The following is an 11,602-nucleotide window of genomic DNA, read 5'->3' as shown; positions in this document are numbered from 1 at the left end:
TTATTTTTCAAAAATTAATTTGATTGATTTTTAGAGTTAAATTAGATTAAATTATGCAATATTTTAAAATTAAATTTTGAATATTAAAAATTATACGAAAAATACTATAAATTGTATATTTTCTCATATCAAAATAATATTTTTTTAAAAAAACATCTTAAAATATTAATCAAAATTCACATTATTTCACTCTCAAAAATAATTTTTGTTTATCGGTAATTCATGTTTTCTTAATAGTAGTTTTTTTCCTTCAAGGATTCAACATATAAAATTAACATTGTAATTACATTAAAATTTCTCATTTTCAAAAATTATATTCCGCCTGTATGATCTTGTTCACCTCGTCGATTTTAAGTTCCTTCTACCCATAAAGACGTCGATTTTAAGTTCCTTCTACCCATAAAGACAAAACTATGTATATTTCATCCTCTCAAATTGACTTGTAAAATTACGTTGAATTTATTATTGTTATCATCATCGTTGCCTTGGAATGGCTTAGGGGCTTGACTAGACCCTACCGCGTACATTAAAATTTCCTATGCTTCAATAAAAAAGGGCTAAAAATAACCTAGGGTTCATGTAGCTAGTGAAAATAATTTTGCTATAAAGTAAAGAATAATTCTGCTTAAATTAAACGCTATGCAAGATTATTTTATTTTTTAAAATCTACGTGTCATTTCAGTAAACCAAAACAATGGGAACCCACCATATTATTCAATCTTAATTACTGTCATTGTCAAAATGCGTCTAAAAGATCCTCAAAAGATATCACAAAAGATATATAATATTTTCTTAAAATATAAACTAAAAAAGAAACAAATAAATACGATAAGTTTTTTTTTTTCTAAAAAGACCGAAAAATCAACTCTATATTACTTTCTACATTTATAGTAGAAAATAGGAAAAACAAAAATATATTACAAAAAAAATTTCTACACATTTTTTTAGTAAGCTGGTGAAGCAGTAGTTGTATGAGTAGAAGAGGACGTCGCCGGAGAATTCGAATGCACACCGCCACAGTCAGAGTGGCTGTGGCTCCCGTCGCGCTCCTCTGAGCGCGACGACTTGTTGTTATGTTGTCTTAGGGTTCCACCCGATGCATGATCATGGAGTGGACCCTTTGGATGAGTGGCAATAGGTGCATAAATTCCATTTGAGTTGGCAACTCCCGATGCTTCGCCCGAGGCCGCTGGTGCTGCAGCGGCCATCGCGGCATATTCTGGTGGTGGGACCCATATTCCTCCGACGACCACGAATTGTGGTGGTTGTTGGTTGTTATTGTGAATTGATGAAGGACTAGGTCTTCTCGTGTGTAATCGATATTTCTATATGAAAAGACAACAAACGATATTTAGGTCATGCATGTATATATATATATATTCATGTAAAAAAGAAATTTTACAATATCAAGTCACGTAAAAAAAATAAAAATTGTACATTTTAATTTGTAATTAGTGGTAAATAACTTGGAAAGTTGTACATCATATATGTTGCTTGATTTGGTATCCATATAAAAGTAGATTTGTACAAAGAATTTTAGAAAGCTTACTATAGTCTAAATTCAAAGACCTTTTGATTTTTAGCTCATATAAAGATATATATACAGCTACATTTACCAAATTTAGCTAAACCAAATCTCAAAAGTAGTAGATTTTCTATAACAAAAAAAATATATTGTTATTTAGTTGCGTAACGGCAATAATAACAACAACAGTATAATTTATAATCTTACTTCAATTCTAAGAATATAGAAAAACGATTTGAATTCATATGAATTTAAAAGAAAAATATAATGTATATAGGAAGTAAAGGTGTAGTTATCCAAAATTCTTGAGTCTATCTATACAAAATAATCCAAGTTTGTACTAGAATTTGTTGATGGACCCCTAATCAATTTTGCACTACCAAACAAAAAATATAAAATATCCATTTTCCAAATTTTGATATACATCAAAGTTTATCATGTTTCACATTTGCCAAAGATAAATAAATACTTTTTTGAAAAAGAAAGGAGCACAAAAATAAATAAATAAATATAAAGACAAAATCTGGAATATTCATTAATCATTTAAACAAACCTGCAAATGACTTTTAACTTCATCATTAGTGAGTCCATCCACCTTCATTAACTCCCTAATTTGTTTTGGTGTAGCCACTGCAAAACAAAATTAAATACAAAGGATTACGACTGATAATTATTATATAGCTAAACAGTAAAATTCGTTTCAAATTAAAAAATATTACTTATTTTTCTTTAAAATTATTACCATGAGAGCCACCTAGTTGTTGTAAGGCATGTAAGAATCTTCTATGTAACTCTGGAGACCAACACCTTCTTTGTTTTCTTTGACCATCTTTATCTTCTTTTTTACTTCCACCGCCATTCTCGACGGTGGAACTATCTGTCGCCGTCAAAACAACGCCACTAGTTGGCGTTGTTTCTACGACGGCGACGGCTTTTTTCTCTTTCTTGAAAGGATGAAATGCTCCTCCACTTCCATTTTTCTTCACTTCTACAACCGACACCTTTTTAGGTATTAATTCCTAAAATACCCCCACAAAAATAAAAATTAGACAACAAAAAAAATAATTAACAGAAGTGTTTAAAAAAAAAAATTCTAAAATTAGTTACCTCTTTTGGGGTGGGATCTGAAGTTTGATTCCAAAGCTGAACAGATCTAAGCCAATCAGATTTTTTATTTTTTGTATCCTTAGAACTAGTAGAATTACTAGTATTATTATTATTATTAATAATAAAAGATTTTGATTTATGAGATTGATTTTCTTCATCATCTTCATCTTCATCTTCATGAGAAAATGTGCTTTTTAATGGAATAAATTCTTCCAAAACAGGAACATCACTAGATGTATGTTCATCATCAGAACATTCAGTAGATTGTGCATTAAGGTTGTATTCTGTTGTTGTACCAGATAATTGTTGCTTGTGAGATTCAATAGCTGCACATTAAAAACAAACAAAAAATAAAATTAATATAAGATAAAAAAAAATTAACAAATTTTAGAAATGTTGTTTTGTTATTTGTTTGAAAGGCATAAAAAAGGAAAATTAATAAATAGGGTTTCATTATTTTTGTTTGAATCACTAGTAACGCTTGCTCGAGTGGTTGAACACCTTTATTGTTAATTAGTAATTGAGTATTCGAGTCATGCTAGAGGATGAGTAGAATAAAATTTTCAATAAAATCACAAAAAATGAAGAAAATTAAGAAATGGGGTTTTGTTATTTTGATAAATAGTATAGAATCTTGATGAATAAATCCTTTGGAACACTAAATTTTATCTTTACCACATTAAACAAAAAGAAAAATCACAAAAAATGAAGAAATCAAACAAATGGGGTTTTATTATTTTGTTTGAATAGCATAGAATCTTGAAGAAAAAAATTCACAAAAAATGAAGAAATGGGGTTTCATTTTTTTTTTTTGAATAATACAAATCATGAAACAAAAAAAATTTACAAAAATGAAGAAATGGGGTTTTGTTATATTGTATGGATTAGGATAAAAATCTAAAAAAAAGTGAGGTATTGAAAAAAAATAAAATTACCTTGAGTAACAAGTTCAAGACAAAGTGGAAGTTCTCTAGAGAAAACTTGAATTTTTGTTCTTTCTTGTTCAAGAGCATCAATATATTGTTGACATCTCTCCATTTTCTCTGAAAAATTGTTGTTGTTCATCATCTTCTTTGTAAAGAAAAAGGGTTTTTTCTTTGAAATTTTCCAGCTTTTGTGAGATGATTTAATTGACCTAAGAAGGAAAGTATGAAAGAAAAATAATTGTTAATTATTTAATATTATTATGCAAATGCTACAATGAGAGAAATGAGGGGACCAAGAAGGAGGATTTTAAATGAGAGAGTTGATTTGTTTTGTTATAAACATAGAGAGATCCGGAATGGGAAATTTAAAGAATAAAGGGATCTAAGAAGAATCATAAAAGGGAATAAACTTGGTATATAAGAAATAAAAAAAGATTTTAATCTTTGGTACATGTAGAAAAATCTACCTAGACCATCAAGCCCTTTACTCAGTCTTAACATTTCAAGTCCGAGTTTGAGTTCTGAAAATAAAAAATATTTTGAATATGCAATGTTTTTTCGATAAGAATTCAATCTTACGAATCTGAATTAATATAACTTGTATCACTAAATTATATTATAAGGAAAAAGTGTGATAGTATGAATGAGATTTCAAATTTAAATATGAAGATAGAGAAATATTTAGTAGGAAGGATAGCATTTTTCCTATTATGAGTCATGGGCAATATGAATATGGATTACTCTAATCAATATCATAAACTATAAGAAGTGGGGTTGATGAATAAAGTTTATTCACAGTTTCAAGTTTGAACCTTCAAAAGAAATAAACTTTTGATAAGGAGCGTTTTTTTTTTCTTGAATTGAATTAATCGAAACAAAAATATGCACTACAAAAGTCTAAAATTAATTATCCAAGAGCTTCATCACTAATTCGTTACTAAATCACTATTTCATCTCTAAATAAGATTATTAATGAATTTTATTGTTTAGCTGCATAATTTATTCATCATTAATTCGTATTTTTTTTAATAGTAATGTAATATCAAGTGATATGGATCAGGTTATTCATTCCTTTGTCCTTAACCAAAAATTTCAAATTCATATCTCAAAAAAAAAAAACTTCTGAATATAAAATGTTTGCCTTGATAATGGACTTATTAAACATAATTCCAATTAGTCGAGATAATAAATTTCAAATACTGAACAACTCAAAAAAATATACTCCCTCTGTCTCATTTTATATGTCATGCTTTACTTTGCACTTGCATTAAGAAATGATGTAACTTTCCCCTTCTACCATTATTTAATGTTTTCTTAAGTCAACTTTATTAATAAATGACAAAATTAATTAACTATTCTATCAAGAGTATGATAGGCAAAATATGGTAATTTATGCATAAATTTTATAAAATGACAAGTATTGTGGTTCAGCTATTTATAAAAAGGAATGACATATAAAATGGGACGGAAGAAATATATGATATTTTAATGTTTTTGGAAAGGCGGTGCGTGGGGGAGAAGGGTCGAGGTCGGGGCGTCGCGTACGAAACGAATCTTTGATGGGTTAGGTTTCATGCTTTTTAGAGAGTTGTGAATATTCGAAAGAGTGATTCTTATATTTTTATTATATTATACGATAAAATAAAAAAAAATAGCGTGTGCTGGCATTGACGTTACATATTACATTATCAAGATAAGATCAAACCTTTTTTACTCTTTTGTCCTTCTAAATTATGAAAGTCACATTTAACATACCTACTACTATTTCTCATTTTCCCCACTAGAATTAGTGTTGGGGAATTGAATTACAACACGTAGAATCGAACTTTCATCAACAAGGTAGAAATTCAGATAATTAATAAATTAAAGAACTACTTAGATTTTTAGAATTGGTATTATTGTACTCTCTTTATTCACTTTTGCTTGTTACTTTTTTCTAAAATAAATTTTTATTTTTGACATATTAAGAAAAAATAATTATATTTTTCCATGTTTACCTTCAACATTAGATATCCTTTCTTCATATCGTTTTTCAAGACTTAATGCTAAACATTTTGGTAAAATACCTACATCAGTAATTATTTTCTTAATGATTGTGCCAAGTCAAAATATGACAAGTAAAAATGAACGGAGGACGTATTATTTTATCACTTCTTTTCTAATGTTAACTAGCACAAATTATAACACACCAGGTAATTATGGAGTCAATTATATGAGGAACGTGTGTTTTTTTACAGCTATCACATGCGATAGTAAATTTACTTAAGAAAATATTAATAGAGTTTCAAGACACACATAACAAGGTAATATTAGGATACAATTTGATAACTCGTCACCATTTGAACATCTTAATAACAATATACACTACACATTTGTACAACTAACAATACCTTAACCTCGTGGACTCTCAAGTTCATTTCTATTGATGAACAAACTAAGTTTGCTACATTGATTCAATAACAAAATATACAAATTGGGTAAATGTAGAGATGAAACAAAAATTGAGGGGCTTCACTAACACTAACAAACTAAAAAAAAAAAAAACTATAAGTCAAAAATTCAAATGTACAAATATGAAGGGTCAAAATGTAATTTACCAAAAGCCACTCTAGAACTTTCTTTTTTGCTTGGAATATACTCCGTTTCTTTGGCTCAGAATAATCACGACAACAAAAACTTCCAACGAATCTTTCCAACGCGCGTGCCTACACGCGCCATCCACCTCGACTACTATTTTTTTTTAAAAAAAAATTGAGAATAGGAAAAGAGAAATAAGACGGAATTACGAGATGAAGAACCAAATACTCATTAATAAATTAAAATTTCAATAACTAACTAATCGAGCTATTAAAATTTCGTTTAAATAATGTTGGCTTTTGGTGTCTCAAAGGGGCAAAACAGAATCGTGTGTTGTGTGTCCAAGACGCATGGCATAATGCGTGATGAGAACGCACTATTGTTGATCTGACACAGTTGTCGTTGATTGGGTCCCATTACATTGGGGACCGTAGTAGGTTGTGTCGGAATATTCTTTTTACTATATATGGACTACTTTTTTAAAAAAAAATATTTTCAATTCGGAATTTGGGTATTCGATACTTACATTGGAATGCGATTATTTTGAATTCATGTCATGTAAGGCTACATTCGAAAGCAAGCACTCTCTGCTAAGAATTTCTTCATTTTCAAAATTATAATCAGAGACTCTAATTAAAAGAGAAACAACTTAATTTACTGCATTATATTAGGGTTAAGCTCCTCCTTAAAATATCGACATTACTAGAAAATATGAAATTAACTCCATAATAATATGTCAATAATTCTAAACGATCCATAGCTAAGCAATAACTCCTAGGTAAATGAATTTTTCCCATTTTTTATTTATCGTTAAGTAGGATTAATATGAAATTTTGCCTATTGCTAATTCATTCATTGTTTTTTAATAGTGCAATCTCTCTATCATGGTTATCTTATATGATTATTTAATTGTACTTCAACCTAATTTAAAGTTGAAAAATTAGTTATAAGAGCTAGTATTTCAGATTAAAATAATGGTTTCATTTCATAAAATTCACCCCCCTCCCCCCTCGTTTAGTGAAATCTATCAAACGTAAAATAAGATTAAAATCTGGGCTAAATCTACACATTTCTAACGCTAACGCTAGGTAAGGGAAATATTTTTATTAATTTAATATTTCTAATTGATAGTTAGTTGAAAGATACATGATTAGATAACAAGTTACCAATAAGATTGGGATAATATTTTATATTTAATTAGTTTTCTAATTTACTTTACTATATAGTAAATAAATGTACGAATTAATGGCATTTTGACAGCTACCTCTCACCAAAATATCATTGTTATTGACTAGCAAGAAGTCTTTTATTAGCAACGTAACTTAATTAACATCTTAGTCGATGAAGATATCTAGACCATTAGGCATTAGCTAACTTTGCATGCACTTACAAGACCAATAATGGTTATGAAACAAAAGATTATTCGGAACCTAGATCGAGGTATTGATAATGATTTTTTTAATTTTACAGAATAACATGTGATACGATGAGATAGAATACAACAGAAAGAAAAATAGAGAACAGACTAATAAACCGGCAAAGCAACCCCCCCCCCCACCCCCACCCCCACCCCCACCCCTTATATATTCTAAAGGTGAAATTAGTTAATTGTTGAAAGTCTTATATACTCCGTAGTACCCCTAAATATATACACTACCAAGAGAAAAAAAAAATGGAACTAGTTACAATTTACCACTAAATAGCTTGCAACTAGCAATTTTCCTGATAATCCATAGCTAATTTTTTGCTAATTCAACGATGGCTATTATAAAAAAAAAAAAGATTGATACAAATGGTTGAAAACAAGATAAAATAATCGTATTCCCTGTTATGTATGTTAGACCATTGATATATTGATATAGTTCTATAGAAACATATAGTATCCTTCATGATCAATAAGTAAACAGGAGATATAATAAGAGAGTGAAAATGCTCAGCGAGTACTAAAATTAGAAATTTCGTTAAGAACAATAATAACAAAAAATTTAATGTAATTCCATAGTTGAGGTTTGAAGAGGGAGCAGAATGTAGACAAACTTTATCTTCTAAGAAAGAACAAAAGTGGATTTTGAATGACCATTGTCTGAAACAATAATAAGATAATATATATCAAAGCGAAACAACCAGTGGCGTAGCCACCCTTATGTCAGGGTGTCCTTCTTCGGAAAATTATACCGTATATACAAGTAAAATGATAAATAAAGTGGCTAATAAATAACATGTTTTGGACACCCTTGACACAATAATATGATGTAGCCTAGTGGTTTCGGGAGCCTTGAAAGAGTAAAGACACACAAACTTAAAGTGATCGTGTGTTGTAGCAATTTTTTTTTTCACTTTTTAAGAAGAGAAGGTTCATTTTAGCAATTGAACATCCTTTGTGAAATTTCTGGCTTCGCCACTGAAAACAACATGTAGTAATATGAATCTAAATATAAAGGAAGAAAAAATAATACTAGTTAAACTCAAAAAAAGGGAACGAAATATATCCAATGACTATTATATATATAATATATGCATACAACAATTATAATTTATCGATACAATTTAATTAATTTTTCGATAAAGCGTGTTTAATCACTTAACCAACCTTCACCGGTTGTTGCTCCGCCGGCCTTTGTCAAGGTATTAATGATATATGAAATGGCATATTCTTTCAAAATGCCTTCTTGTTATGTGGACAGCAATGGGGTTTCCATAGAACTATAATTCTTTAAAAATATTTAATCTAAATATAAGTTTATCTAGCTTATAGTTAATGGACCTCTATTAGACTATTAATTCTATCTGTTTTTTCTTTCTACTTAATTCTCTATTATTTTTGTCACGAACACACAAGATCATAGGATTTCGTACAGAGATAAATTCAAAATTCAAATTTTGTAGATTTTTAATGATCTCAATTTTTTTTATTATAAGTGCGCAGGGATGAAGAGTGTAACAAAGCTTTAAGTAGTTTAGTTTCTATCATTGGACGAAAAGCTTACTTTGCTATGGAATTTATAACAATTATTTTTTTATATTTATTAACTTTCTGAATATAAATTCACGATCTACGCGAAATTACCGAGTTCTTGAAAATCTACACCCGATCTAATACCCTAGATAGAACCATATTTCTTTTAAATAACAAGATACAAAAAAAACAATATTATCCCTAAACAAAAAAAATTAAAATAAAATACAAAAGAATTTTTGCTAAGTACTAATGAAGCTAGCACACAAAAAGGTGTGCTATATTAAAATAGTGGCATCATATCCAATAATGAATCTTTGATCTGTCTGATTTATTTTCTCCAGAAGTAATAAAATGGAATTTTTTAATAAAATAAATAGGGACACCATTTTAGGAAATGACCTTAGGTCCTTTAAGAGCCAAAAAGAAACACAATTATGGAAAGACATTTCATAAGAAGGCACTTTAATTTGTTTCTTGCATGCACAAAATATTTTATTAAGTAATATTTTTTATAATATATACTATAGTGCAAAAGTCACATTGCAACCCACAAACCCATCACCTCCACCCCAAAAAAAAGATCAATATGATGAATGGCCTTTCATATGAATATGGGGTTGGATCTTAAAACTTGTGAGTAGTTGGCATCCTTAATTCCTTATCTCATGATGAATTTTTAGGGTTTATCTTTAAAAAAGTATGTGAGTTATTCATGCACCTAGCGATTAATAAAATGAGTAGAAGTTATTAATAATCAAAATTTGAAGTTAATATAAATAAAAATAAAATAAAATAAAATAGGTGGTTTCCTTTTTGTTTATTTAATTTTGATGGATAAAATTATTCAGTAATCGTGTTGGGTGATTGATATATAAGTGTTGTTGAGGTGATGGGTCGTCTAATGTAAATGTTCCTTTTTATAAGCCATTATTTAGACGTGTCTCGATTTTATATGTTGTGCAAAAATAATCTTTGAAAAAATATTAATTATTTCAGACAATGTTAGACTATGACTTAATGTTTTGCTCTATATTGCTTAATCTTATAAATAAAACATTTAACTATCGTCTAACGTTGACAATAATTTACAAAATTGCACTGTGGTTTAACATTTTCTCACAAAATTTCTAGCTTACTTAAAAATGATGTGTAGTTGATTCTAAAGTTCTATATATAAGTTGACAAAGAAATTAAAAGATGGCCGTTTGCTATACAATTTTCACAAAAAAAGATACCTATATAGTAAAAACTTCACGAGATAATAAATATCCGATGAGATAGTCACAACATTTACCAACTAGTTCTAGTCATCAGATATTAATATTATACGAGGTGATAGGTATATAAAAGAGGATTCTGATGAACCCTTTACGTTCCCAAGTTCCGTCCCCAACATATAAGCTAGTACCTAGTAGAAATATGACAAAACTACGAAATACATACTGTTGAGCTAACCCAACTCATGGTATTTTCTTTATCATTAAAATAATAATAATAATAATAATAATATTTTTAAAAAAAATAAAATAATATATATATATATATGTATATATTATGTTATTATTGAGTGAAAATCTAGGCTGCATTTGTTTCAAAAACTAACCAGCAAATGTTTTTTCACCATCTTTTTGAAATAAAGGCCACAAGACTCAAAGATGGATAAAAATTAGGACAAATTACTTAAATACACAACGCTTCTTTACCTATTCTCAATATTTTCCTACTCTTTTACTAAAATACAAAAATCCCTTATTTTCCCCCAATTCAACTTAACCGGATACATTATTAGTTTGAAGCAAAATCAGATCTTTCCCATTCCCTAAATTTCGCCCCCAATCTCTCCCATTACAATTTTAGTTATTAAACTCAAATAATTTTGAATTTGAAATGAATCCTATCACTTTTAAATCGGATTCAGAGTTCAAATAGGGTTTCTCATCGTCTTCATTGTAATTTTCGCCATTCTTTTTCTTTTATTTTGTATCAATCGTTTTATCTTGCATTATGCATCTAACATCTAACTAATCTCTAATTTTTTATTCAGAAGATCCGAACAGCAAATATTTCAGTTCTAAAAGTTTGTCTATTCCGATAACCATGACAAATTCAAGTTCTAGCAAGAAAGAATCGAAGAAGAAAGTACATGCAACTACTTCAAAAGATCCGAAAACCCTCCAAAAAAAAGGGGTAGAAAGGTTGCCCCTCCCATTGTTCGACCAACATTACCAAATGTAAGCATCAATTTTTCCCATTTTTTATCATATATCTTACCCCTATTGTTTTTTTTTTTAAATCTGATGATAAATAATTTTTTTATTTTTTTATTAAGTATCATCTGTGAAATATGTAGTTGTTTCTCAGATACAATATTTTTTCGTGATTTTGTTTGTTAACTGTTATTGTATAAAAAGTTAAGAGAACTGTATCTAAGTTAAGTACTTAAATCACATTTATTTTGTAGGTTAGATTTTGGTCACTGTATATAAGGAACAATTCAATTTGTGTACA

At 28.6% G+C, this 11,602-nt stretch overlaps 1 protein-coding gene across 1 annotated transcript; it reads right to left on the bottom strand.

The window, feature by feature from the left end:
* Positions 1-936: 936 nt before the first annotated feature.
* On the bottom strand, positions 937-3,901 carry LOC125829866 (transcription factor HHO2). Its single transcript, XM_049509079.1, has 5 exons — positions 3,568-3,901; positions 2,633-2,958; positions 2,268-2,544; positions 2,079-2,155; positions 937-1,325 (listed from the first exon to the last, which is right to left on the bottom strand). Exons 1-5 carry the CDS (start codon positions 3,698-3,700, stop codon positions 945-947), a joined length of 1,194 nt encoding a protein of 397 aa, XP_049365036.1. The 5' UTR covers positions 3,701-3,901; the 3' UTR covers positions 937-944.
* Between the last annotated feature and the right edge of the window lie 7,701 nt (positions 3,902-11,602).

Source organism: Solanum verrucosum, unplaced genomic scaffold, assembly GCF_900185275.1.
Source record: "Solanum verrucosum unplaced genomic scaffold, falcon-dt-bn FXZP01000008.1, whole genome shotgun sequence".
Lineage (NCBI taxonomy): Eukaryota > Viridiplantae > Streptophyta > Magnoliopsida > Solanales > Solanaceae > Solanum > Solanum verrucosum.
This window is presented reverse-complemented; position numbering and strand designations above follow the sequence as displayed.

Excerpts from the sequence above, each read along its gene's own strand:
- LOC125829866 (XM_049509079.1), bottom strand. The coding sequence starts at position 3,700 with ATGATGAACAACAACAATTTTTCAGAGAAAATGGAGAGATGTCAACAA. Across the intron at positions 2,545-2,632 it reads CAGATCCCACCCCAAAAGAG|GAATTAATACCTAAAAAGGT; the intron begins GTAACTAATTTT and ends GGGGTATTTTAG. Across the intron at positions 1,326-2,078 it reads AAGTTAAAAGTCATTTGCAG|AAATATCGATTACACACGAG; the intron begins GTTTGTTTAAAT and ends CTTTTCATATAG.